The 23,018-nt window shown below is 64.7% G+C and overlaps 2 protein-coding genes across 5 annotated transcripts; one reads left to right on the forward strand and one right to left on the reverse strand.

Annotated features, from left to right (window-relative positions):
• Nucleotides 1-6,640: 6,640 nt before the first annotated feature.
• Nucleotides 6,641-12,327, reverse strand: PARP10 (poly(ADP-ribose) polymerase family member 10). 2 transcript variants are annotated; one of them, XM_064154504.1, is made up of 11 exons: nucleotides 12,226-12,327; nucleotides 11,895-12,103; nucleotides 11,519-11,761; nucleotides 10,802-11,035; nucleotides 9,906-10,471; nucleotides 9,601-9,813; nucleotides 9,368-9,491; nucleotides 8,342-9,265; nucleotides 8,071-8,207; nucleotides 7,802-7,979; nucleotides 6,641-7,446 (listed from the first exon to the last, which is right to left on the reverse strand). In XM_064154504.1, exons 2-11 carry the CDS (start codon nucleotides 12,100-12,102, stop codon nucleotides 7,115-7,117), a joined length of 3,159 nt encoding a protein of 1,052 aa, XP_064010574.1. In that variant the 5' UTR covers nucleotide 12,103; nucleotides 12,226-12,327; the 3' UTR covers nucleotides 6,641-7,114. The 2 variants fall into 2 exon arrangements, with proteins under 2 accessions (XP_064010574.1, XP_064010575.1); XM_064154505.1 differs by lacking the exon at nucleotides 12,226-12,327 and having other exon boundaries at nucleotides 8,071-8,204; nucleotides 11,895-12,189.
• A 397-nt stretch (nucleotides 12,328-12,724) lies between these two features.
• Nucleotides 12,725-22,860, forward strand: GRINA (glutamate ionotropic receptor NMDA type subunit associated protein 1). Of its 3 annotated transcripts, none has more exons than XM_064154506.1 (7): nucleotides 12,725-12,807; nucleotides 16,861-17,208; nucleotides 17,966-18,078; nucleotides 18,163-18,363; nucleotides 19,435-19,563; nucleotides 20,336-20,479; nucleotides 21,834-22,860. In XM_064154506.1, the coding sequence occupies exons 2-7, from the start codon at nucleotides 16,887-16,889 to the stop codon at nucleotides 21,981-21,983; spliced, it is 1,059 nt and encodes a 352-aa protein (XP_064010576.1). In that variant the 5' UTR covers nucleotides 12,725-12,807; nucleotides 16,861-16,886; the 3' UTR covers nucleotides 21,984-22,860. The 3 variants fall into 3 exon arrangements, with proteins under 3 accessions (XP_064010576.1, XP_064010579.1, XP_064010577.1); XM_064154509.1 differs by lacking the exon at nucleotides 12,725-12,807 and adding an exon at nucleotides 13,028-13,051; XM_064154507.1 differs by lacking the exon at nucleotides 12,725-12,807 and adding an exon at nucleotides 14,293-14,618.
• The last annotated feature ends 158 nt before the right edge of the window (nucleotides 22,861-23,018 follow it).

The following is a 23,018-nucleotide window of genomic DNA, read 5'->3' on the forward strand; positions in this document are numbered from 1 at the left end:
CGCCCCACAACCTCCCCCCCACGCACACTCTAGCCCCACACCCACCCCCCCCCCCGCCCCCCGGCTGCCCCCCAGGTGCAGGGGGACCCCACCTCTGCTCCTCTCCCGCACGTCCTCGTAAATCTGCACCAGCTCCTGCTCCTGCTCCTGCGGGCCTGGGGGCGGCTGCCCCTGGCCGGGGAACGGCATTGTCGGGGGGCACACACGCAGTGGGGGTCCGACCGCTGCTCTGCCCCACGGCGGCCCCACGGCGGCCACGGGACAGCAGGGACGGGCCGCCCCCCCTGCAGCCCTTAAAGAGACAGCTCCGGTGCCCCCCCGGCCCTTAAACGGACAGCTCGGGTCGTCCCCCCCAGCCCTTAAAGGGACAGCTCGGGTCGTCCCCCCCTCCCCGAGCCTTAAAGGGACAGAAGGGAGCCGCCCCCCGCTCCGCCCCGCGGGGCTCCGCACTCGTGGGGCACCGAACCCTTACGGGGCCGGGCACGAATGTGGCACAGCCGCCCTATGGGGCACGGAACCACTATAAGATATGACCACTCTATGGGGCACAGAACCACTACGGGGCGCAGAACCCTGCTATGGGGCACAGAACTCCTGTAGGGTATGGTCACCCCATGGGGCACGGAAGGTTATGGGACAGGGCACCCTATGGGCATGAACCCTGTGGGGCACAGACCACCCTCTTATGGGGCAGGGGCACAGCGTGACGCTGGAGGTGCCAAGGGGCAGGATGGGGTTGCCAAGTACAGCCTGCCCTCCTCAACTGGCACAGGAAACCCGTGCGATGGGGCTGCCCCACAGCCCTGCCCCACAGCTCAGCCCCATAGCGCAGGCCCCGGAGCTTGCTCAGCCCTAAAAACAGCCGTGGGGGGCAGGCTGAGTACTGGGGGGGCAGCCATGACGGGCGACCCCAAGGAACCCTCCAGCAGGGTCCCCCACCCCCCAGCTGGATATGGGGACTTGCCCCTCCTTCCCAGCAGCAGGCACCGGGGGAGCCGTGGGAATCCCCTCCCCCATCCGCTCTCGTCCCTCCCCAGCCCCACAGCAGAGGCTGGGAGGGGGCCGAGCCCCCCTGAGTACGGCGGGACACACAGGGTCCCACTGCTGGGGACTTGAGGCTGGGGGCTGTGACATGACCTCCCCCAGCACAGAGGGACTGAGGGTCCACGGGTGGCACCTGGTGACCCAGAGGTGTCCCAGGTGAGGTCCCTGGCGAGGTCCCCGGGAGGGGTCCTCACAGCTGCGGCCACCATAGCCCCTCCCAGGGCTCCCACGGCGCTGGGGACCCTACTGCTGTCACTAGGGCCCCTGCCCAGCCCTGGGGACACCCCAGGGACATCCCGGGGACACCCTGGGGACACCCCAGAGACACATCCTGGGGGCTGCGAGGACACCCTGGGGACAACCCTTGGCACACCCTTGGCACGTGTATTGGGTACTGGGGGGCACCCTAGGGATGAGGGGACACTCTGGGGGCACTGCTTGACATGTCCCTGGGGACCCTCTGGTGTCCTCAGTGCCAGGGACAGCTCGGGCTGTGCCTAGCCCTGACCCTGTCACCCGCGGGGCACACTCTGGCCCCACATCCTGAGGCTCACCACCAGCTGGACCCAGGACAGGGTGCCAGTCACAGCCAGAGCCCTGGTGCGGTGCCTGGCATGGTGTTCCTTGTCAGAATCTACTCCCAGTGTGATGCCCAGTGCGATGCCAGTTGCCAGCCTGACTCTTAATGCATTGCTGAACTCAGCTGGACCTCAGACATGATGATGGCATGGTGCCCACCCCTAGCCAGCCACTGACTGCAGTGCCCAGTGTGATGCCTACTGGCAGTTGGATCCCTGGAGAGGTTCCTGGTGCATTCAACGTGGTGCCCATCACCAGCTGGACCCTCAACATGCTGGCTGCAGTCAGACCCCAAGACATGGTGCCTGCTGCTAGTCAAGCTCTTGACATGATGCCTGGCAAGGTGCCCACCACAGCTGCACCCTTGACACAATGCCCAGTCTGATGCCAGTTACAGACTCTCAATGGAGTGCCCAGTGTGGTGCCTACTGCCAGGAGGCCCCCATATGATGCCCAGTAGGGTATCCACTATCAGTCTGACCCTACACATGGTGCCAGCTGACAGGCAGATCCCGGGCACAGTGCCCACCATGATGCCAGCCACAGCTGGACCCCCAGCATGGTGCCCACCACCAGCCAGACCCCTGACACAATGCCTGGCACAGTACTTGCCACCGCTGGACCCCTGACATTGTGCCTGGCATGGTGCCCACCACCTGCCAGACCCCTAGTGTGGTGCCTCCTGTAGTGTTCACTGCAACTGGGTCCCTGACATGATGCCCAATGCAGTGTTTGCTGCCAGACAGACCCCCAGTAGAGTGCCCAGTGCTGTGCCAGAGCAGCGCCCACTGTAGCCAGCCCCCCAGTACAATGCCCACCACCAGGCAGCCCCCGCAGCATGGTGCCCAGCACAGCACACGGTGCCATCCTACCTGCGATGCGGATGACAGCTCTCTCGGCAGGGTCCAGCACGGTGCCGTTGCCCGATGCAGCCTTGGCACGCCGGGTACGCTGGTGCTTGCCCAGGTTCCAAGGCAGGGTGTCCCCAGGACCAGGGGAGCCACTGCTGCCGCCACTCGAGCTCTCCTCTGCCATCGCCCCTGGCTGCGGGCACCGTGCCCACCTCGGCTCCTACAGCAGAAGGATGGCGTCAGGGACCTGTTGGCACCTGTAGCACCACCTGCCAGCACCCAGCAACCACCGCGCCCAGTGCCAGCCCTCGGGCACGCCCCAACTGCCTGGCTCACACCTGCGGCCAGCCACAGGCAAGGAGGTCACGCTGGCCATGGGGCACCAGTGACCGGAGTGCCCCGGTGCCACCAGCTGGGAGAGGCTGCCAGGGCCCAGCCCCACACCAGGGCAGTGTGACAGAGGTTGCCAAGTGAAACCGCACGTCAGCACTGCTGAGGCCTCTGCCACCCTGGCACCACTATGCTGGCACCACTACTCTGGCACTGCCACGGCAGTGGCACTAGCCGCAGCCCTTCCCCACCGGGCTCTGCGGTGCCAGGAAGCACCGAGACGCCATTTCCAGCGGCTCCAAACCCACCGGGTCACTGGCACCGGCTCTCGGGAGGCTGATGCCAAATCCCCACGCCGCTGGCAGCCCCATGGCACCAGCACATGCCGGTGGCACCCCCAGGAGGATTTTCTGTGCCATTTTTAGCTCAAAGCCTCTGGAGGTGCCAGTGTCTGCAGCCAAGGCCATGGCTGGCATCACAAAAAAGGGGCCCCCAGGGCCCCCCAGCACAGACCCACCACAGCCTGGCCGAGCACCTGTGGGGCGGGCACACGCATGCGGGGCACACAAGCATGTGGGCAGGGCCGGGCACATGCGTATGGGACACCTGTGCGGTGGGCACAAGCATGTGGGGCAGACATGTAGGGTATGCACATGTGTGTGGGCTGGGCACGTGTGAGTGGGCACACACGTGTGGGTTTGAGCAGCCGAGGGCACACGTGTATGTGGCACATGTGTAGGGTGGGCACTTGCATGGAGGGAGGAGGGGGTAGCACGCGAATGTGGGGTGCACAGCTAGGGTGGGCACACGAGTGGGGGGTGGCAAGGGCTGCACAGGGAAGGAGGCAATGAGCATAGGGTGGCACAAGTAGAGGATACAGAGCAGGGGGTGGCATGAGGAGGTGGCACACGGCGGGGGGTGGGTACACAGAGGGGGGATGGAGCAGGGGGTGGCACGGGGGGGTGGTGCCCGTGCCAAGCCTGACTCACGGCTGCAGCCCCCGCAGCCCTCCCCAGCTCCTGCAGCACCGACCTACAAAACCCGCGGCGCCCCCGGAGCCCCCAGAGCCTCCGCGGCTCAGCCAGCTCAGACGCCCCCCCGCAGCCCCGACACCCCTCCAGACCTCCCTCCGCACCCCAGAACCCCCGCATCCTCCAGCGCCGCCCCCCGCCCCCGCGTAACTCAGCGCCTCCCAGCATAGGTCCCCCTACCCCACACTTCACTGCCCCCCCACCCCCACTCCGCAGCCTCTTCCAGCACCCCCAAACCCCCATCCTGCACCCAGGGACCCCCACATCACCCCAAATCCCCTCAGCACCCCCAGCCTTCCCATCCTGCAGCACAAATTCCTCCCCAGCCCCCCCACTTCAATGCCCTCGCCTGCACCCCCGGACGCCCCCCGCGCACCCCTGCACCCCCGGTGCAGCCCTCCCTGTGTCCCCCGTGCCGCTCGCACTCACCCCGCGCCGCGCTGCCCGCCGGGCATGACCGGGGGGGGTGAGCACCGGTCCCGGGAGTGGGCACCGGGGATGTCACCGGCGGGGGGGGCACCGGCTCCGGTTCCCGCAGCGGCTCCGCCCGAAGCGGCCCCGGGCTGCAGCGGGGGCGGTCCGAGAGGCGGAGCCTGGGGCGGGGTCCGGGAGAAACCCCCCCCCTGCAGCTCCCAGTTAACCCAGTTAGCCCAGTATGCCGCGGGTTAATGCTCTGCGTTGCTCCCAGTACGAGCAGTTAACCCTTACTGGGGCCTCCAGTTAACCCCACCGCTGCTCCCAGTACACCCAGTTAAGCCTTACTGGGGCCTCCAGTTAACCCCACCGCTGCTCCCAGTACACCCAGTTAAGCCTTACTGGGGCCTCCAGTTAACCCCACCGCTGCTCCCAGTACACCCAGTTAACCCTTACTGGGGCCTCCAGTTAACCCCACCGCTGCTCCCAGTACACCCAGTTAAGCCTTACTGGGGCCTCCAGTTAACCCCACCGCTGCTCCCAGTACACCCAGTTAAGCCTTACTGGGGCCTCCAGTTAACCCCACCGCTGCTCCCAGTACACCCAGTTAACCCTTACTGGGGCCTCCAGTTAACCCCACCGCTGCTCCCAGTACACCCAGTTAACTCGAACCCCACCAGTTCTCCCAGTACACCCAGGTAACACTCACTGGTGATCCAGTGTGGGAAGGGTTAACCCTCACCAGTGCTCCCAGTACTCCCAGTTAACCCTCGGAGGGGGTGCCCAGCTAGCCCCTACCAGTGCCCTCGGTACACTCTGTTGGCCCCCACTGGTGTGTCCACCAGCGCTCCCAGTACACCCAGTTAGCGCTCCCCAGTGTCCCCAGTGTGTGAAGGGTTAACCCCACCCAGCGCTCCCAGGGCAGCCGCTACCTGCCCCCCACTCCGGTGCCCCCAGCAGCGAGGCAGGCGCTGACCGCGCCCAGCGCTCCCAGTTCAGCGGGAGCCGCCCCAGTGCTCCCAGTAGCGAGGGTGTGCCCGCGCCAGGCGCCGACCTCTCACGAGCCTTGGCACCGGCAAACTGGCACCGGCCTTGCATCGGCTGCCCGTGCCCTGCCTGTGCCCTAGTACGCCCTAGAACCTCCCCGTGCCTCCCCGTCCCTCCCCGTACCTCTGTGCCTCCTGGTGCCTCCTGGTGCCTCCCAGCCCCTCCTGGTGCCTCCCAGCCCCTCCTGGTGCCTCCCAGCCCCTCCTGGTGCTTCCCAGTCCCTCCTGCTGTCTCCTAGATCCTCCCAGCCACATCTGGCTGCTCCCGGCACCGCCACATTTGTTTGGCATGTGCCAAACTGGCACCAGTGATCCTGGCACAGTGACAGGGGCACGTTCCAGAGCGAGCCACTGGTGTTCCACTGCGTGGCACTTCTGTGTGCCACTGGTCTGTGCCGCAATCTCTGCCACCAGCGCCCATCTCAGTGCCTGTGGCCCAGTGTGTCACTGGTGCCCGCTCCAGTACCTGTCCTGCTGCGCGTCTCAGTGCCTGTCCTAGTGTTTGCCACCGGTGCCTGCCCCGGTGTGGCCGGTGTCCTTCTGGTGCCCGGCGCCAGCTCTGCAAGCCCTTCTTGGGCCCCGGTGGTGCTGGGTGCAGCGGCCTGGCTGCAATCATGTGCCGGTGGCAGTGCCGGTGCCAGGGCTGCCAGCGGGGCCGGTGCCAGCAGCCACACAAAGGCCCCTTTCATGGCCCTGCTAGCCCCCAGTGCCAGGGAGCAAAGGTCTGGCTGCGCTTGGCACTGGCGGTGCCTGTACCTCCGCTCAAGGCCAGCAGCAGCTGACCCAAGGCTGCCCGTGGTGCGCATGGGCGGGGCACCCTGGCAAGGCTGATAGACGCTCCATCCAGCCCAGCTGAGGGGTCCTGGCCCCGGTGGCAGTGGTGGCTTCGTGCGCCGGGGCCTGGCACGGTGCCCAGAGTGGAGATCCTGGCACTGCCCGGCGCTGGCACAAGGCACTAGGCTCAGCAAACAGGGGGCCGTGGCGGGCAGCTGGATTGGAAGCGCAGGGTAATGCCCGGAACGGGCCTTAAGGGCTCCGGGCACGGGCACTATCCCTGGCACCCGCCGACACCACCTGTCTCCCCCTATCCCACACACAGCCCCCAGGCACCCCCCCTGGGCACTCCCTCAGCCCAAAATGGTGTGGAGGGGACCAACGCCAGATAGCGGGCGTGACGGGGCAGTCCCGGTGCCAGGACGGGGATGCTCATGTTCCAGGAATCCCCGTGAGCCCAGGCGGGTGCCAAGCTCATAGTCCCACTTCAACCCCGGTGCCAGACCCCTCAGGACCTCCCCAAAACACAGCGCCCCCGTAGTCCTGCCGTCTCCCAATCACCGGACACGGATGAAAGGCACCAAATTTATTCTCAGCTTGGGGGTCTCCGGGACCTGCCCCGGGACAGAGCCTCCCTAAAGCTTAAGAAGCCCCAGGGCAAAGATCCCCTTAGACCCCAGGGACCCCTGAGCCCTCCCTTAGTGCAGGGCCTGAAAGAAGTGGGCAAGGGCAGGAGTGACACCTGAGTGGGAGGACCCCCCGAGGTCCTGACCCCTGGAACTGCTCGGGACCTCGCAGATCCTGGCCCGGGGCGGGGACTAGTGCAGTGGGAGTGGAGGGACCGGGGGTACTGTGTCAGAGTGCCATCGGAAGTGACCCCTGAGTGCTCCAGCCTGAGCCCTCAGACTCTGATACCCCCTGGAGCAGGGATCCTGCCCACACCATCAGCACCCGGGGCTGCTCTGGGACCCTCAAACCCCGATGCCTGGGCAGGGGTTGGTGCAGTGGGATCGGGGGTACTGGGTCCGGGGGTGTCGTGGCAGGGTCAGGGCGGGTCAGTGGGGGTTCTGGCAGCCCCTCCACGCTGGCGGCAGGTGATGAGGTACTGCGGGTAGGCTTGGGTGTCATTGAAGATGACGAAGATGGTGGGGTGCTGGGAGTTGTCCACCACGCTGTGGTAGCGCCGGGGTGGGCAGTGCCCGGGCTGTGCCCGCAGTGGCGGGGCACGAAGCCCGGGGGACCCCTTTACGAAGTCCCCGGTCAGCACCTGGGCCACGAAGATGAACTTGGAGCCGTCGGAGCTGGGCGGGGAGAACCGGTCCTGGGCTGGCAGCGCCGCTGACACCGCAAAGTATACGCCAAGACCATACAGGGTACCTGCGGGCACCATGGGCAGGGCTGGCACCATAGGCATGGGCACATACTAGTAGCAGCAGACTGGGATATGCCACCAGTACCAAGGTAAGCACATCAGCAATACTGGGCTGATATGTGCTCAAGGTATCCAGTGGGCATAGACTAAAGCTGCTCAGTGGGCATGGGCCAAAGGTAGCCAGGGAAAATGGGCCAGTGGTACTGGAGTAAGCATGTCCTGGGAGTAGTAGTACCATGCTGGTGGTACCAGAGGAAGGATGCGCCCATGCGATGGGGTTGGCACGCATCAGGCTAGCATCAGGTTGGTACTTGCTGGTGGTGCCACAGCAGGCTCAGCCTATGCCTGCCTGGCACTCACCATTCCTGCCACAGAAGCTGCGGTTGAAGCCATGCAAGCAAATCTCGCGGCTGCTGCCCTCGGTGGTGCCATGGAACAGCACTTGCTCCACCACAGTGCCAGGGGCAGACTCCCGTGCCACACTGCCCTTCTTCAGCTGGTATTGTTGGTACAGCAATGGGTGGATCAGCTTCTGCACCTGTCAGGGGCACAACACGGGCTCTGCCATGGGCACACCATGGCTGGGGGCCTGCCTGTGTCCAGCTTGCCCTGGCACTGCCATCACCCACCCTAACAATGCTGATCCTGCCATGCTGCTCCTCCAGGCTCTGGTAGAACTGGCGCACAGTGGCACCAAACTCTTCTGAGTCCTCAGGCAGTGACAGCAGCCGCACTTCCTCCTCTAGTCCTGGCACCTCCAACCCTGCTGGGTACAGCCCCAGAGTGCCAAGATGGCATGGTTGGTACCTCACCAGGCAGAATACTCCCCCAGCAAGGCAGGGCTAGGCCCATAGCACCACACTGGCACCAAACAGACACCGCACTGGCACCAGCACGCACCAAGCAGGTGTCGGTCACTGTGGGCAGGGGGCTGGCTGCGGGAGATGGTGATGGCACGGGCACTGCCAATGTCGAACTCCTCCATCCGCTGCAGGTCAATGGTGAGGGGACGCCCAGCCAGCACCAGGTCCAGCCGGCGCTGCTGGCACTGCCAGGCCCGCTCCAGCTGCTCCGTAGCTTCGGCAGGGTAGGGAATGGCAGTGCCAGAGGATTCCCACCGCACCCAGCATGCTGTGGTGGTGCCAACATTGGGTAGCTCTGGCTCTGGCAGGTGCCGGAGCAGGGCCTGGAGGTCATGGGCAGCAGCTGCAGTGTACTCGGCAAAGCCATGCAGCGTGGCAGTGTCATGGGACAACTGGAGGCTCACCGCATGCCGGCGCCGCAGGGCAGCCAGGCAGGAGGCTGGCAGTGCCCGCAGCCGCTCACTCACCACCACCTGTGCCTGCAGTTGCCCTTCCAGTGCCTGCTCCAGTGCCTGCGGCAGCACTGACACATCCTGCTCGAAGGAGCAGAAGATGGTGACCCGTGCCACGTCTGCTGCTTCTTCCAGCGAGGCCTCCAGCACGGCACGGAGCCTGGTATCATCCTCCTCACTGGGCAGTGCCAGCTGCTCACGTTGATAGGAGCGGAGGGAGAGAGCAGTAGCACGTGCCAGCTCTGCCACCTCCTGCTCCTGGCACCATGAGCTGTCCATGGAGCGCTGGATGGCCAGCACCATCTGTGCCTCCTCTGACAGCTTGGCATCACCAGTGCCCCACTGCAGCTCCCTGGCATCATCCCCACTGCCCAAGGCCAGGGGCTCAGCAACAGCATCCTGTTCGGTACCAGCCCATGGTGCATGCTTGGCATCATCGGTGGCATTTTCAGTAGCATCATCAGTGGCATTTCCAGGGTGCAGCGCTGCCAGTAGCTCCTTGATCTCCTCTGCAGGGGGGACCAAGACCCTGACCATGAGCTCCCCACCATGGCATGGCACTGGCATCTGCAGCCCCCCTACCACCACACCACTGCAAGCATCCCCCTCACCGATGTTGGAGTCCAGGCCACTGGCCTCAGTGTCACTGTCACCATCACTGGCACCGCTGGCATCACCAGGCCAGTGCTGGACATCCTCGTGGCAGCTTGCAGGGAGCAAGTCTGTCAGCTCCAGCTGCAGGGACAGAGGGGCAGGTCGGTGCCACCACTGTCACCAGAGCAGCAGCTCGTGTATGGCAGGGATGGGCCTGACGGCATGACGTTGGAACCAGCCCTGGCCATACCTGGGGGTCTGGGGGACTCCAGCTGGCACCATCCACGTCGATAACGCACTGGAAGCGGCTCTCAAGCTGGTGCAGGACGCCGCGCCCAGCCTGGTCCCGCAGGAAGCGGGCAATGCCAGGGAACCGCAGCGGCACTGGCTGAGAGCCCACAGTACCCAGCAGGCTCTGGAGGAACTCAGCAGCTGCCTGGCACCGACCCAGTTCCCCTCTCACCTGCCGGTAGTGACAGCTGGTCAGGGCTGGGATCTGCCACCAGTGGGCACCACAGAGCTGGGAGGGACCCTGCGCCCCTCCCCATGGCTTACCCGGAAGCCAGCAACGTCTCCTCCCTCCAATGGCACCAGAGAGACCTCGGGGATGCTGCCCAGGAGGTCCTGGTAGTGCCATTGCAGGTACCGCACTGCACCCGGCTCTGCTGCCACCAGCACCTCGTCCTGTGCCAATGCTGGTGCCACCGGCACTTCCTTCTGTGCCAATGATGGTGGCACCAGCATCTCATCTTGAGCCAACACCAACACTTCATCCTGTGCTGATGCCAATACTGTCCCTGCCTGCTCCAGGTACTGCCACCGCCTGGCCAAAGCCTCGTCCCCCTCTGTGTCCTTGTGACCCCCAGGGATGGTATCTGGCAGCTTCCCTGGCATCGAGGTCAACTCTGCTGGCAGTTCTGTTGGCTTCAGCTTGGCAGGAGCTGAAGAGACTGTGTCCGGTGAGGTGCTGGTGCCCAGGGTGTTTGCTGTGCCTAGTGATGGGGTGTCCCCTGGCACTGGGCTCTCATCCCTCTCTGCTGCCCCCAGGAAGGAGTAGTGGGGTTCCACGCTTAGCACCGTGCCCTGCAGCTGGTGCTGCCGCTCCAGCACCCGCTCTGCCACTGCAGGGGAGAGGACAGGCAGCTGTGGCATCCCTCTCGCTGCCATCACCCCAGACCTGGCACCACCAGCATCCCAGCCACCATATCCCTTGCACCCAGCTCTGCCCTTGCCCAAGACATTGCACTTCTGGCACCACCATAACCTATCCCCAACACCCCTGACACCACCACCACTCCAACACTGGCACTCATGGCACTGTTATCATCCCAGCTGAGGCACCCCCAGCATCACCCCAGCCACGACACCCTTGGTACCCAGCACTACTGTTACCCTTGCCCTGGTACCACCATGCTAGCATGATCCCCAGGGTTGGCACAGTGCCTGCTCACCATCGAGCTGCTGGAAGGTGACGATGGCAGCCTGCCCACCTGGCAGCATCTGCACGTCACTGACGCTGCCACCGCCGCTACGTCGGTTCTCAAAGTAGAGCTCCAGGAGGTCACAGCTCAGTCCTGGCACTGATGCCCTCACCAGCACCTGAGGGGTGCGTGGCACCCGCCGCAGTTGGAACCCGGCCCCTGCTGGTCCCCAACACTGTGCCTGCTGCTCCACCACTGCCAGCTCTGTCCAAGGGGACACCAATGTGGCACTAGGGTGGCACTGTGGACTCCCAGATAGCCCTGGACAGGCCGACTGCACTGCGTGCCACCACCAGAGCTGGCTGAAGGGAACCACCAGGACCCACATAAGAATTCACACCCCACAGCCCCATCTCAGTGCTCCCAGCTGGGATTGGGACACCCCCTGCCCCATCCCACCACTCCCAGTTAAGACTCGGATTCTCAGCACCTCAATCCCAGCACTCCCAGTCAGGATTTGGACCCTCCACACCAGGAATGTGGGGCGGGTTCTCCCTGCCCCACCACCTCAGTGGTGGACTGGGACACCTGGCACCCCATCCCAGTGCTCCCAGGTGAAATGTGGATCCTATACAGCCAATCCCAGGGCTCCCACTGGAGACTGGGACCTCTCAACCCCCATCCCAGGGTTGCCGGTAGGGACTGGGATACCCCCAAGCCCCATCCTAGGAGCTCTCAGTGACCTACCTTCAGGAGTGAGGGGGTCGCGCAGGCTCAGCAGCCCCCAGCTGGCAGGACCCCGGCACAGAGTGAAGGCTCCTGGGGGGCGGCCCAGGAGGGTCCCTAGGTGAGGCTCCAGCAGCTCCAGGGGGGTCGCCGAGTTCGGACCCCCCAGCAGCAGTCGGGAGGGGTCCCACGGCGGGGCCGGCGCCAGGCGCAGCTCGGCCCCCCCCAGCCAGTGGGGACTCCGGGCCAGCACCCGCTGGGCGTCTGGGGGAAACACGGGGGTAACTGAGAGGCACAGCACCCACCCCCTGCTGGGAGGGCCCCTGCTGGTGAGGGGCTCCTCACCAGTGCTCCCAGTGAGAACTGGGATATGTCACAATCCGTCCCAGTTGCTCACCGCGTGGGTCCTGGAAAGTGATGGTGAGCTGGGGGCCATGGCGCTGCCAGCTCTGCACCGGGCCTCCCCCGGAGCGCCGCCGGCTCTCGAAGTACAGAACCAGTAACTCCGGTTCCACACTGGGGGGGCACCCCTCAACCTCCAGCACCCCTGAGCAAGGGGGATCACCCTGGGGGTTGCCGTTCTGCTGCGGCTCCTCCTCGGCCATTCTGGAGAGGGACACACTGGGGGGATACTGGGACACCCACACTTCAGCTATCCCCTCAGCGCGCCCCCCTGGATCGAGGAAACCCCACACCCCTCCCCAGTGGTCCCAGGACCCCGCAAATACCAGACGCTCCAAAAACGAAACCGGAACGGAGTGGAACCGGGGCGGGGCCCGGTCGGGGACTCTCTGCCGCCACACGGGGGCGCATTGCCACCAGCCCCGGCCCCTCGCTTAGCCACGCCCCTTCCGTGGCAGGGGGCGGGGCCCAGGTGACCCCGATTTGCTGCTGGCCCCGCCCCCATGCCGCGCAGGAAGCTCCTCGAGGCTCTGCCCACAGAAGAACCCGCCCTGGCTCGGGCAGCCCCGCCCCCTACCTCCCCAGGCTCTGCCCCATTAGGCTCCGCCCCAGGACGTCTGTCAGAGGCCCCAGCCCGGCGGCAGCCAACCAGAGCCTGTGCTTCTCGAGTCCCGCCCCGAATCAGCCCCGCCCTCCGCTGGGCTTCTCCCGCCCACAGACACCCGGCACCTGCGTTGCTGAGGCCTCGCCCCAAATCAGCCCCGCCCTCCGCTCGGCCCCGCCCCCGCAGGTCACTGGCCCGGAGCCTGCGTCGCCAAGGCCCCTCCCTCATTGAGGCTCCGCCCCACCAGGCCTCGCAGGCCCCGCCCACGCCGCCGGAGCGGTCCCAGCGCTGCCGCCCGGGCCCGGTGAGCTAGGGGAGCGCCTGGGGTGGAGGGGTAGTCGGAAGGGGGTTTCGGCAGGGTTGTTGCTGTTCTGAGGTTGCGGGAGTCTCGCAGGTTCCGGCGCTGCCCCCGCGCGTGGGTTCGCCCCTTCCCCTCCCCCCGCCTCCGCGCTGCCGCATTTAGCTGCAAGGGGGGGGGGCACTGGGTACCAGGAGGCAGCGGGCAGCAGGAGACCCTGCTGCGGGGCCGGGGCTCTCGGGTCTTCACGGTGAGATAGCGGGCTGTGGTGAGGTTGTGCGTGGTGTCCCTCCCGCCGCAGCGGTCGCGGATTAGGATTGAGCGGCCCGAAATAGGCCGCGCCGTGGCTTTACCGGCAAAGCCGCTTACGGGGGCTGCGGGATCGGGGGAGGGGCGCGTACCACACTCTGAACGCCCTCGCAGCCTCCCTCTGTAAACCTCCCTTGCAACACCTCCCCGCAACACCCTCTGAACCGCCTAAACCCACCCCCAACCTCCCTTGCGACATCCCCCGCCGAACCCCCCCACAGACCGCCTGCAACCTTCTCCCCTCCCCGTTACCTCCTTCCTCTTCAACCCATTGAACGCCTTCCAACAACCTTCCCTGCAATCCTCCGTGCCCCCCCCCCCCCAGATCTCTTGTGCCACCCCCTTTATGGTGCCCTCCCGCCGTGTCTTATGGCTCGCCGTGGGGTGCCCCCCGTTGCTAGGGCTACTCAGTGCCTCTCATATGAGGTGCCCCCAACGTATCCCCATTATGGGTTGCCCCCCATGTTGTGTGCCTCCACGTGGCGTGTCCCCTGTCCCCCCCCTGCCATTTGCACCCAGTAACCCCCACCTTGGGGTGCCCCCGATGTTGGTGCCACCCTGTACCTCTCCTGTGGGGTACCTCTCATTGCTCCCGCATTGCCCCTGTAGGGTGCTGCCTATGCCAGTGCCACCCTGTGTCCCCCATATGGAGTGTCCCCCCCATGCCACGTGACCCCGTGGGGTGCTGCTTGTATCCCCATGTCTGGTGCCCCCCGCGGTGCTCCACTGTACACCTCCTTGGCACAGCCCACGGTGTGTCCCTACGCTTCTCCCCGCCCCCGATGCTGTGTGTGGGGGTTTGTGCCACGTTGGGTAGCACAAGCCCGTGCCCGTGGTGCCCCATGGCTGAGCCCTCCCTGCCCACCCATCTGCATCTCCGCCATGGCACGGAGCCTTGCATCACACGGTGCCACTTTGGTTTTGCCGCCGGCCGGGCTGGCACTGGACCTTGTGCCTGGGCATGGCTGCAGCACCGGCACTGGCCCCAGCACTGCGCACTGGCCGGGGTCTCTGCCAGTGCCCACCATGTTCCAGGCCATGTGCCAGGCTGCGTCCCGGTGGCGGCCATCACGGGGCATCGCCGCAGCCAAGGCCGCCCTCGCCAAACTCCCACCCGCCGGCAGCCGTGGCACAGGCGCGCTCTGCGGGCAGGGCTGGCTCTGGTGCCAGCTGCCGTGCCAGGCCCGGCTGGGCCCGGAGCTGCGGCAGTGGGGCAATGGCAGACAGGGCTGGCCATGCCAGGGGAGCCGTTGTGGCGCAGGGAATGGGGCTGAGAAGGTGCGGCAGTGCCAGGGCTGCGGGCACCGCTGCCAGCCGCGCGTCTGCCCCTCTCCTGCCCCTCTCCAGCCCCCCTCCCCCGTTGCCGCGGTAACGGCGGCGCCGCCGCCATCTTGTGCGGGCCCGGGGCAGCGGTGAGGGAGAGCCAGGACCCCCGGGACTCAACCCTGTGGGGCAGGGCTGGGGAGACTCCCGGGGGGCAGCAACAGGACCCCCAGGACTGGCTCGAGGTGGGAAAAAGGGGCCGCAGGGCGTCATGCGGGGAGGGGGGGGAGATCCTGGATGCTTATGCCGGAGACTGCTGATACCGGGGAGGTCATACTGGGGGGGTTGGTGGTGCCGTGGGTCTGTACCGGGGGTGCCGTGGGTCTGTACTGGGATGTTGGTGGTGCCGCGGGTCTGTCCTGGGGTGTCGGTGGTGCCGCGGGTCTGTGCTGGGGTGTTGGTGGTGCCGCGGATCTGTACTGGGGTGTTGGTGGTGCCGCGGGTCTGTACTGGGGTGTCGGTGGTGCCGCGGGTCTGTGCTGGGGTGTTGGTGGTGCCGCGGATCTGTGCTGGGGTGTTGGTGGTGCCGCGGGTCTGTACTGGGGTGTCGGTGGTGCCGCGGGTCTGTGCTGGGGTGTTGGTGGTGCCGCGGATCTGTACTGGGGTGTTGGTGGTGCCGCGGGTCTGTACTGGGGTGTTGGTGGTGCCGCGGATCTGTACTGGGGTGTTGGTGGTGCCGCGGGTCTGTACTGGGGTGTTGGTGGTGCCGCGGATCTGTACTGGGGTGTTGGTGGTGCCGCGGGTCTGTACTGGGGTGTTGGTGGTGCCGCGGATCTGTACTGGGGTGTTGGTGGTGCCGCGGGTCTGTACTGGGGTGTCGGTGGTGCCGCGGGTCTGTGCTGGGGTGTTGGTGGTGCCGCGGGTCTGTGCTGGGGTGTTGGTGGTGCCGCGGATCTGTACTGGGGTGTTGGTGGTGCCGCGGGTCTGTACTGGGGTGTCGGTGGTGCCGCGGGTCTGTACTGGGGTGTTGGTGGTGCCGCGGATCTGTACTGGGGTGTTGGTGGTGCCGCGGGTCTGTACTGGGGGTGCCGCGGGTCTGTGCTGGGGTGTCGGTGGTGCCGTGGGTCTGTGCTGGGGTGTTGGTGGTGCCGCGGGTCTGTGCTGGGGGTGCCGCGGGTCTGTCCTGGGGGGTTAAGTGGTGCCGCGGGTCTGTACTGGGGTGTTGGTGGTGCCGCGGGTCTGTACTGGGGGTGCCGCGGGTCTGTGCTGGGGTGTCGGTGGTGCCGCGGGTCTGTACTGGGGTGTCGGTGGTGCCGCGGGTCTGTACTGGGGGGTTGGTGGTGCCGCGGGTCTGTACTGGGGTGTTGGTGGTGCCGCGGGTCTGTACTGGGGGTGCCGCGGGTCTGTACTGGGGTGTCGGTGGTGCCGCGGGTCTGTACTGGGGTGTTGGTGGTGCCGCGGGTCTGTACTGGGGGTGCCGCGGGTCTGTGCTGGGGTGTCGGTGGTGCCGTGGGTCTGTGCTGGGGTGTTGGTGGTGCCGTGGGTCTGTGCTGGGGTGTTGGTGGTGCTGCGGGTCTGTGCTGGGGTGTTGGTGGTGCCGTGGGTCTGTACTGGGGGTGCCGCGGGTCTGTACTGGGGGTGCCGCGGGTCTGTACTGGGGGGTTGGTGGTGCCGCGGGTCTGTACTGGGGTGTTGGTGGTGCCGTGGGTCTGTACTGGGGGTGCCGCGGGTCTGTACTGGGGTGTTGGTGGTGCCGCGGGTCTGTACTGGTGGTGCCGCGGGTCTGTACTGGGGTGTTGGTGGTGCCGCGGGTCTGTACTGGGGTGTTGGTGGTGCCGCGGGTCTGTGCTGGGGTGTTGGTGGTGCCGCGGGTCTGTACTGGGGTGTTGGTGGTGCCGTGGGTCTGTACTGGGGTGTTGGTGGTGCCGCGGGTCTGTACTGGGGTGTTGGTGGTGCCGCGGGTCTGTGCTGGGGTGTTGGTGGTGCCGTGGGTCTGTGCTGGGGTGTTGGTGGTGCCGCGGGTCTGTGCTGGGGTGTTGGTGGTGCCGCGGGTCTGTACTGGGGTGTTGGTGGTGCCGTGGGTCTGTGCTGGGGTGTTGGTGGTGCCGTGGGTCTGTGCTGGGGTGTTGGTGGTGCCGCGGGTCTGTGCTGGGGTGTTGGTGGTGCCGTGGGTCTGTACTGGGGGTGCCGCGGGTCTGTACTGGGGGTGCCGTGGGTCTGTACTGAGGGTGCCGCGGGTCTGTACTGGGGAGTCGATGGTGCCGTGGGTCTGTACTGGGGGTGCCGTGGGTCTGTACTGGGGATGCCGCGGGTCTGTACTGGGGGTGCCGTGGGTCTGTGCTGGGGGTGCCGTGGGTCTGTACTGGGGAGTCGATGGTGCCGCGGGTCTGTGCTGGGGGTGCCGCGGGTCTGCACTGCGGGGTTGGTGGTGCTGTGGGTCTGTACCGGAGGCGTCGGTCCCTGACCCCTCTCTCTCCTCTCCCACAGCTCCCAGCCGGGGGGGCTCCTCCGCCATGTCTCACGAGAAGAGTTTCCTGGTGACGGGCGACAGCTTCCCAGGAGGGGGTCCTCAGCCCACGGCCCCCCCGGGCTACATGCAGCCCCCTTACCCACCCCCCACCGCTGCTCCCTACCCCCCCCAGCCCCAATTCGCCCCCTATCCTCAACCAGGTTTCCCGCAGGGGCCAGGACCGTACCCGCCTGCCCCGGGCCCCTATGGCCCCCCTGGGCCATACCCTCCCGGACCCTACCCTCCCCCAGGCCCCTACCCCCAAGGCCCCTATGCGCAGCCCCCCTACGCCCAGCCCCAGCCCATGGTGCCGGGGGACCAGGACTGTGAGTATGGGGGGGCACAGGGGGTGGTGGGAGGCTGTGGGAGGGGGGAGCTGGTTTTGCCCCATTTTGGCCCCATTTTAGCCCTGGGGAGGGGGGCCGGGCCCAGCCCCTCAGCCTTCTTGTAACTCCTTGTTGTCATTCCTGCTCAGGACCCCCTTGGCCCCTGAGACCCCCTTGAGTCTCCCTCCTAGACTCCCAGCCTCTTTGGAACCCCCTCGTACCCCCTGGGGCCCACCCAGCCCCATGAGACACCACTCTATATGCCCCTCAGGAGTCCCCCCATCCTCAAGCCCCCTTTCTGCACTCCCTGGGACTCCCTTGGGACACCTCCTATCTCTTGAGATGCACCTGCCTGCCCTTTGGGACCCTCTCTCATTCCCTGAAACACTTCTAGGGACCCCTTTGGGACCCCCTTGAGACCTGGTATGTCCTCAGCCCCTGAGATGCCCTTCCCCATGCGCCCTGGGACCCCCACCCAGCCCCTGAGAGCCCTCTGTGGGATCCAGCTTCTGAGACACCCCCCTGATGTCCTCTAGGACTTCACACACCCTTTTTGGACCCCCCTAGCCCTTCTGCGACTCCTTCACATCACCTGAGACCCCTTCCTGGGAACCCCCAGGGCTTTCCTCAGCTCTCTTTCCATTCACCACCAGCAGATAGATCCAAGTCCCGCCACAGTCACTTGAGGGGTGTCCTCAGCCCCACTATGAGCCCCTAAGCCTCCCAGCCCCTGAGCATCCCCCTGTTGCCCCCCCAGCTCCCCTGCACAGCACTTACCACGAGGATGGGCCCCCCTCCTACTATGACAACCAGGACTTCCCGACGGCGCACTGGGACGACAAGAGCATCCGCCAGGCCTTCATCCGCAAGGTGGGACCCCAGCAGCACCTCGGGGAGGTGGGCACCGTGGCCTTGGGGACCCCCCGCTCACCCCCCGCATCCCCTCCTCCCCAGGTGTTCCTGGTGCTGACCCTGCAGCTGAGCGTCACCTTCGCCTTCGTCGCCGTCTTCACCTTCGTGGGAGGGGTGAAGGGCTTCGTGCGCCGCAACGTCTGGACCTACTACGTGTCCTACGGCGTCTTCTTCATCTCCCTCATCGTCCTCAGCTGCTGCGGGGACTTCCGCCGCAAGCACCCTTGGAACATGGTGGCCCTGGTGAGCACTGTGGTGGCCGTGGGCTGAGGGGCCCCTTGGGGCGGCTGCTACAGCTGTGGCAAAGCTGAGTGCCCATATGGATGGAGGATGTTGGGTGCTATGGAGGTTTGGTGTCACCAGGACCAGTGGTGGGACAGGACCAGTGTCCAGGGTTAGGGACACCTTGGAGTGTGTGCTGTGGACGTGGCAAAGCCATGAGTCTTACATGGATGACTTCGAGTGCCATGGAGGTTTGGTGTCACCAGAGCTGGTGGCAGGACATGGCCAAAGTCCAGGGGCGAGGAACATCCTGGGGTGTGTGCTGTGGACGTGGCAAAGCCAAGAGTCTTACATGGAGGATTCTGAGTGGCCATGAAGGTTTAGCATCACCAGAGCCAGTGGTGGGATGTGACCAAGGTCTGGGGTCAGGGGACACTGTTGGGTGTCTGCTATGATCATGGCAAAGCCAAGAGTCCTGATATTGGGTGCTGTGGAGGCTTGGTGTCACCAGGGCCAATGACACTAGGTTGGGTGTCTGCTGTTGCCATGGCAGAGCCAAGAGTGCCACATGAAGGACATGGCAGACTGTGGAGGTTTGGTGTCCCCACACCCAGAGCGTTGGTGCCCACATTCCCAGAGCTCTGATGCCCCCATGTTTGGAGGTTTGTGGTGTCATCAGGCCCAGAGCTTTCACCTCACCATACCTGAAGTTCAAACCCAGAGCTATGGTGTCACTGTACCTGGAGTTTTGGTGTCCCTATTCTTGAGGGTTCGGTGTCCCCATGCCCAGAGCTTTGGTGTCCCCATACTTGGAGATTCAGTGTCACCATACTGGGAAGTTTGGTGTCCTTGTGCCCAGAGGCTTGATACCCCGATGCTCAGAGGTTCAGTCTCCCTCTGTCCAGAAGTTTGGTGTCACCATGCTTGGAGATTTGGTGTCCCTGTTGCTGGGGGTTCAGTGTCACCATGTATGGAGGCTTGGTGTCCCCGTACCCAGAGGTTTGGTATCCCCATACCTGGGTCTCAGTGTCCTCATGCCCGAGGGATAGGTGCCCTCCTGCCTACTGTGACCATGGCCCCTCGTGTCTCCAGTCCATCCTGACCCTCAGCCTGTCCTACATGGTGGGGATGATCGCCAGCTTCTATGACACCGACGCCGTCATCATGGCCGTGGGCATCACCGTTGGCGTCTGCTTCACTGTCGTCATCTTCTCGCTCCAGGTCTCAACTGGGGCTGGAGGCTCCAAACTGGAGCTGGGAGGGTCCAAATTGGGGCTTGAGGGGCTCCAAACTGAGGATGCGGGGGTCCAAACCAGAGCTGGGGATGTCCAAATTGGGGATGGGGGTGTCCAAACTGGGGCTGAGTGGGTCCAAACTGGGACTGAAGGGTCCAAACTAGGGCTGAGGGGCTCCAAACCGAGGCTGGGGGGCCTCCAAACTGGAGCTAGAGGGGTCCAAATAGGGGGTGGGGGCATCCAAGTTGGGGCTGAGTCCAAACTGGTACTGAGGGATCCAAAGTGGACATGAACCCCTCATTAGGGTTCTGTTGTGGGTCTGCTGGGTCTGAAGTGAGGCTGGGTGGGTCCAGGTTGGGACTGGAAGCTCTGAACTGGGACTGGAGGCTATGAACTGGTTCTAGGGGGAGTCAGTATGGGGTGCGTCATCCACCCTGGGCTCCATGGTGGCACTGGGTGGTTCCATACTGGAGTTGGAGGGGTCCAAACTGGGTGTGTGAGCAACTCCAGGCTTCATGGTTATAGTGGGGGTCTACAGAGTGGGACTGGGAGCTCTGAATTGGGTCTGGGAGTGTCGTTATGGGGTATGTGACCCCCTCCCCACCACCTCCGGGCTCCATGGTGGGGCTGGGGGTCCAGATCCTTACCATTGTCTCCATGGTTGGAGTGGAAGCTGTGAAGTGGATCTGAGGGTCTGTGAAGTGGGTGTGGGGGAGGTCCATATGAGGTGTGTGACCCCTGTTGTGCACCCCCCCCAGACCAAGTATGACTTCACCTCGTGCCGGGGGGTGCTGCTGGTGTGTCTGGTGGTGCTGGTGCTGTTCTCCCTGCTCTGCATCTTCATCCGCAGCCGCATCCTTGACATCATCTACGCCTCGCTGGGGGCCCTGCTCTTTACCTGCGTGAGCTGGGGGGGGCCCTGAAACGGGGCGGGGCAAGCACCCCAAAATAGGGAGGGTGGTGCCAGGAGCTACCTCAGGCAGTGGTTGGGAGCACCTGGAATAATGGTGTGGGGGTGGCAAAGGGGAAGGCACCCAAAATAATGGGGAGGGCAGTAAAGGGGGGCATCCCAATTAATGGGGGGGGGTGCAGCAAAGGGAGGTAACCTCACATAAAGGATGGGGGAGGGCACCTGGAACAATGGCAGGGGACAGCCAAGGGGGAGAAACCTGAAGTAGTGTGTGTTTGGGGGGGAATCTGAAATAATGAAGGGGGCAATACCAGGGGGGTACTCCCCAATAATGAGAGTGACACCCAAAATAATGGGGGAGGGCAGCAAATTGGGAGTCAAAGTAATGGGGAGACACACAGATGAATGGGGAGACACCTAAAATAATGCTGGGGGGGAAGTAGAGGGGGCATTCCAATTAATAGGGAGGTAGCAAATAATGGTGAGGGGCAGCAAAGGGGGAGGCACCCCAGATAATGAGAGGGCAGCACAAGGGGGCACCCCAAATAATGAGAGGTCCACCCAAAGTAATGGAGAAGGGGCAGCAAAATGGGTGAGTGGGACAGTAAAGGGGAGTATACCAATTAATGGGAGGGGGCATCAAAGTGGGGGATGCCCCAAATAGTGGAGAGAGGATGACAGTGCTGGGGGGAGGCACCTGGAATAATGGGGGGGACATGACCCAAAGTAATGGTGGCAGGAGCAACACCAAGGAGAGTGCCCAGAATATGGGGGTCCATAGTTGGCTCTGTGAGTCCTGCAGTGCCACAAACCTCCTCTGTGCACTCCCCCGGTGGTGTCCACCCCAGTTTGGACAGCTGGTGGTGGAGACACAGGTGGTGCTGGGGAACAGAGAGCATGTATCAGAGCTGGGGGGGTTCTGGGGGTCTGGGGAAGCTTCTGTGGCTCCTGGGGGGGCTCTGTGAGTTCTGTGGTGCCACCAACCCTTCTTGTGCCCCTGGCATTTTGGGCAGCTCCTGATAGTAGGGACACAGCTGGTACTGGGGAACAAAGAGCATATCTCAGTGTGGGATGATTTGTAGGTCCTGGGGGGCTTCTGTGGCTCTTGGGGGGGCTGTATGAGTCCTGTGGTGTCACCAACCCCCTTTATGTGTGTGTGTCCCCACAATGATGCTCCCCACCGCCCCCCCGATTTTAGGCAGCTGCTGACAGCAGTGACACAGCTGGTGCTAGGGAGCAAGGAGCACATCTCAGTGTGGGGCACTCTGTGGGTCCAGGGGGGGTCCTGTGGTGTTACCCACCCGCACAGTGCCCCCCCGTGACTGGTGCCCCCCTGTTCTGCCCAGTTCCTGGCGGTGGACACGCAGCTGGTGCTGGGGAACAAGCAGCTGGCGCTGAGCCCTGAGGAGCACATCTTCGCCGCGCTCAACCTCTACACCGACATCATCAACATCTTCCTCTACCTCCTGGCCATCATCGGCCGCGCCAAGGAGTAGCTGCCCCCCCCCCCAGCATCCCGCTCCCTGCCCCCCCTCCAGACCCTGCTTTCTGCCCCTTCCCACCCCAAACCCACCCCCTCCCCTCACACCCCCGTTCAGTTCAGTGTTATCACCCCTTCCCCCCAAAAAAAAATCTCCCCTTAGAGTTTTTGGTTCCCTAGCTCCATTTTTTGGTCCCCCCCAGATAAAAATGGGGGGAGAGTGGCACATATGGGTGCCCTGACAGCCCTCACCCCATCCCCAGCACCCTGCCCGGACCCTTTGCTGACCCCCCCTTGCTGTGAATATGGGCTGTGTGTCCTCCCCCTTTGAATGTGGACTGGAAGCACTTTGTCCCCCCACCCACAGTGGAGCTGACCCCCCTGTCATCCCAATCCTCTCTCCCTTCATGTCCTAATGCCCCCCACCTCATCCCAGTCCCCCACCTCATCACAGTACCCCCCTTCACATCCCAATGCCCCTACTTCATCCCAGTGACCCCTTCACATCCCAATCCTTCCCCCACCTCATCCCAGTATCCCCTCACATCCCACCCCCCTCATCTCATACCAGTGTCCCCCAACACATCCTAGTCCCCCCCATCCCACTCTCCTCCCCTGCACGTGTTACCCCCTGGCCCACCACATGCCACACAGGCAGGGTCAGGACCCTCCCCCCAAGCTCGCACCCTACCCCCCCAGGCAGAGGTGAGGGAGGCCACTGCAGGAGGGTCCCTGTTGGGACCCCGAGGACCTAAGCTCCCCCCTTGCCCCCCTCAATTTGTCCTTTCCCTGCTTCCCTGGGGGGACCCTGCCCTGGGGGAGTGGTGTCCTTGTCCCATTCCTGCCCCCCTCCATTTGTGGCTCCTGCTGTCAATAAACCCCACCCCAGTTCAGCTCCTGCCTCTGCCTGCGCCTCTTACTGGGACCAGTGTCACCCATCTGCTTGTGCCAGTGGGACCAGAGTCACCAAGGATTCACATCACTCATCTCCCTGTGTCACTGCCACCAGTGTCATCCATCTGCTCATGCCAGTGGGACCAGTGTCCCCAAC

The sequence above is a fragment of the Pogoniulus pusillus genome, chromosome 14 (genome assembly GCF_015220805.1).
Source record: "Pogoniulus pusillus isolate bPogPus1 chromosome 14, bPogPus1.pri, whole genome shotgun sequence".
Lineage (NCBI taxonomy): Eukaryota > Metazoa > Chordata > Aves > Piciformes > Lybiidae > Pogoniulus > Pogoniulus pusillus.

What these genes read in the sequence shown, in the direction of transcription:
- PARP10 (XM_064154504.1), bottom strand. Translation starts at nt 12,102, where the DNA reads ATGGCCGAGGAGGAGCCGCAGCAGAACGGCAACCCCCAGGGTGATCCC. An exon ending in TGGCCTGGACTCCAACATCG is followed by an intron (nt 9,266 to 9,367) that starts GTGAGGGGGATG and finishes TCCCCCCTGCAG; the next exon opens with AGGAGATCAAGGAGCTACTG. An exon ending in CAGTGACCGACACCTGCTTG is followed by an intron (nt 8,208 to 8,341) that starts GTGCGTGCTGGT and finishes GGCTGTACCCAG; the next exon opens with CAGGGTTGGAGGTGCCAGGA.
- GRINA (XM_064154506.1), top strand. Translation starts at nt 16,887, where the DNA reads ATGTCTCACGAGAAGAGTTTCCTGGTGACGGGCGACAGCTTCCCAGGA. An exon ending in GGTGCCGGGGGACCAGGACT is followed by an intron (nt 17,209 to 17,965) that starts GTGAGTATGGGG and finishes TTGCCCCCCCAG; the next exon opens with CTCCCCTGCACAGCACTTAC. An exon ending in CTTGGAACATGGTGGCCCTG is followed by an intron (nt 18,364 to 19,434) that starts GTGAGCACTGTG and finishes TCGTGTCTCCAG; the next exon opens with TCCATCCTGACCCTCAGCCT.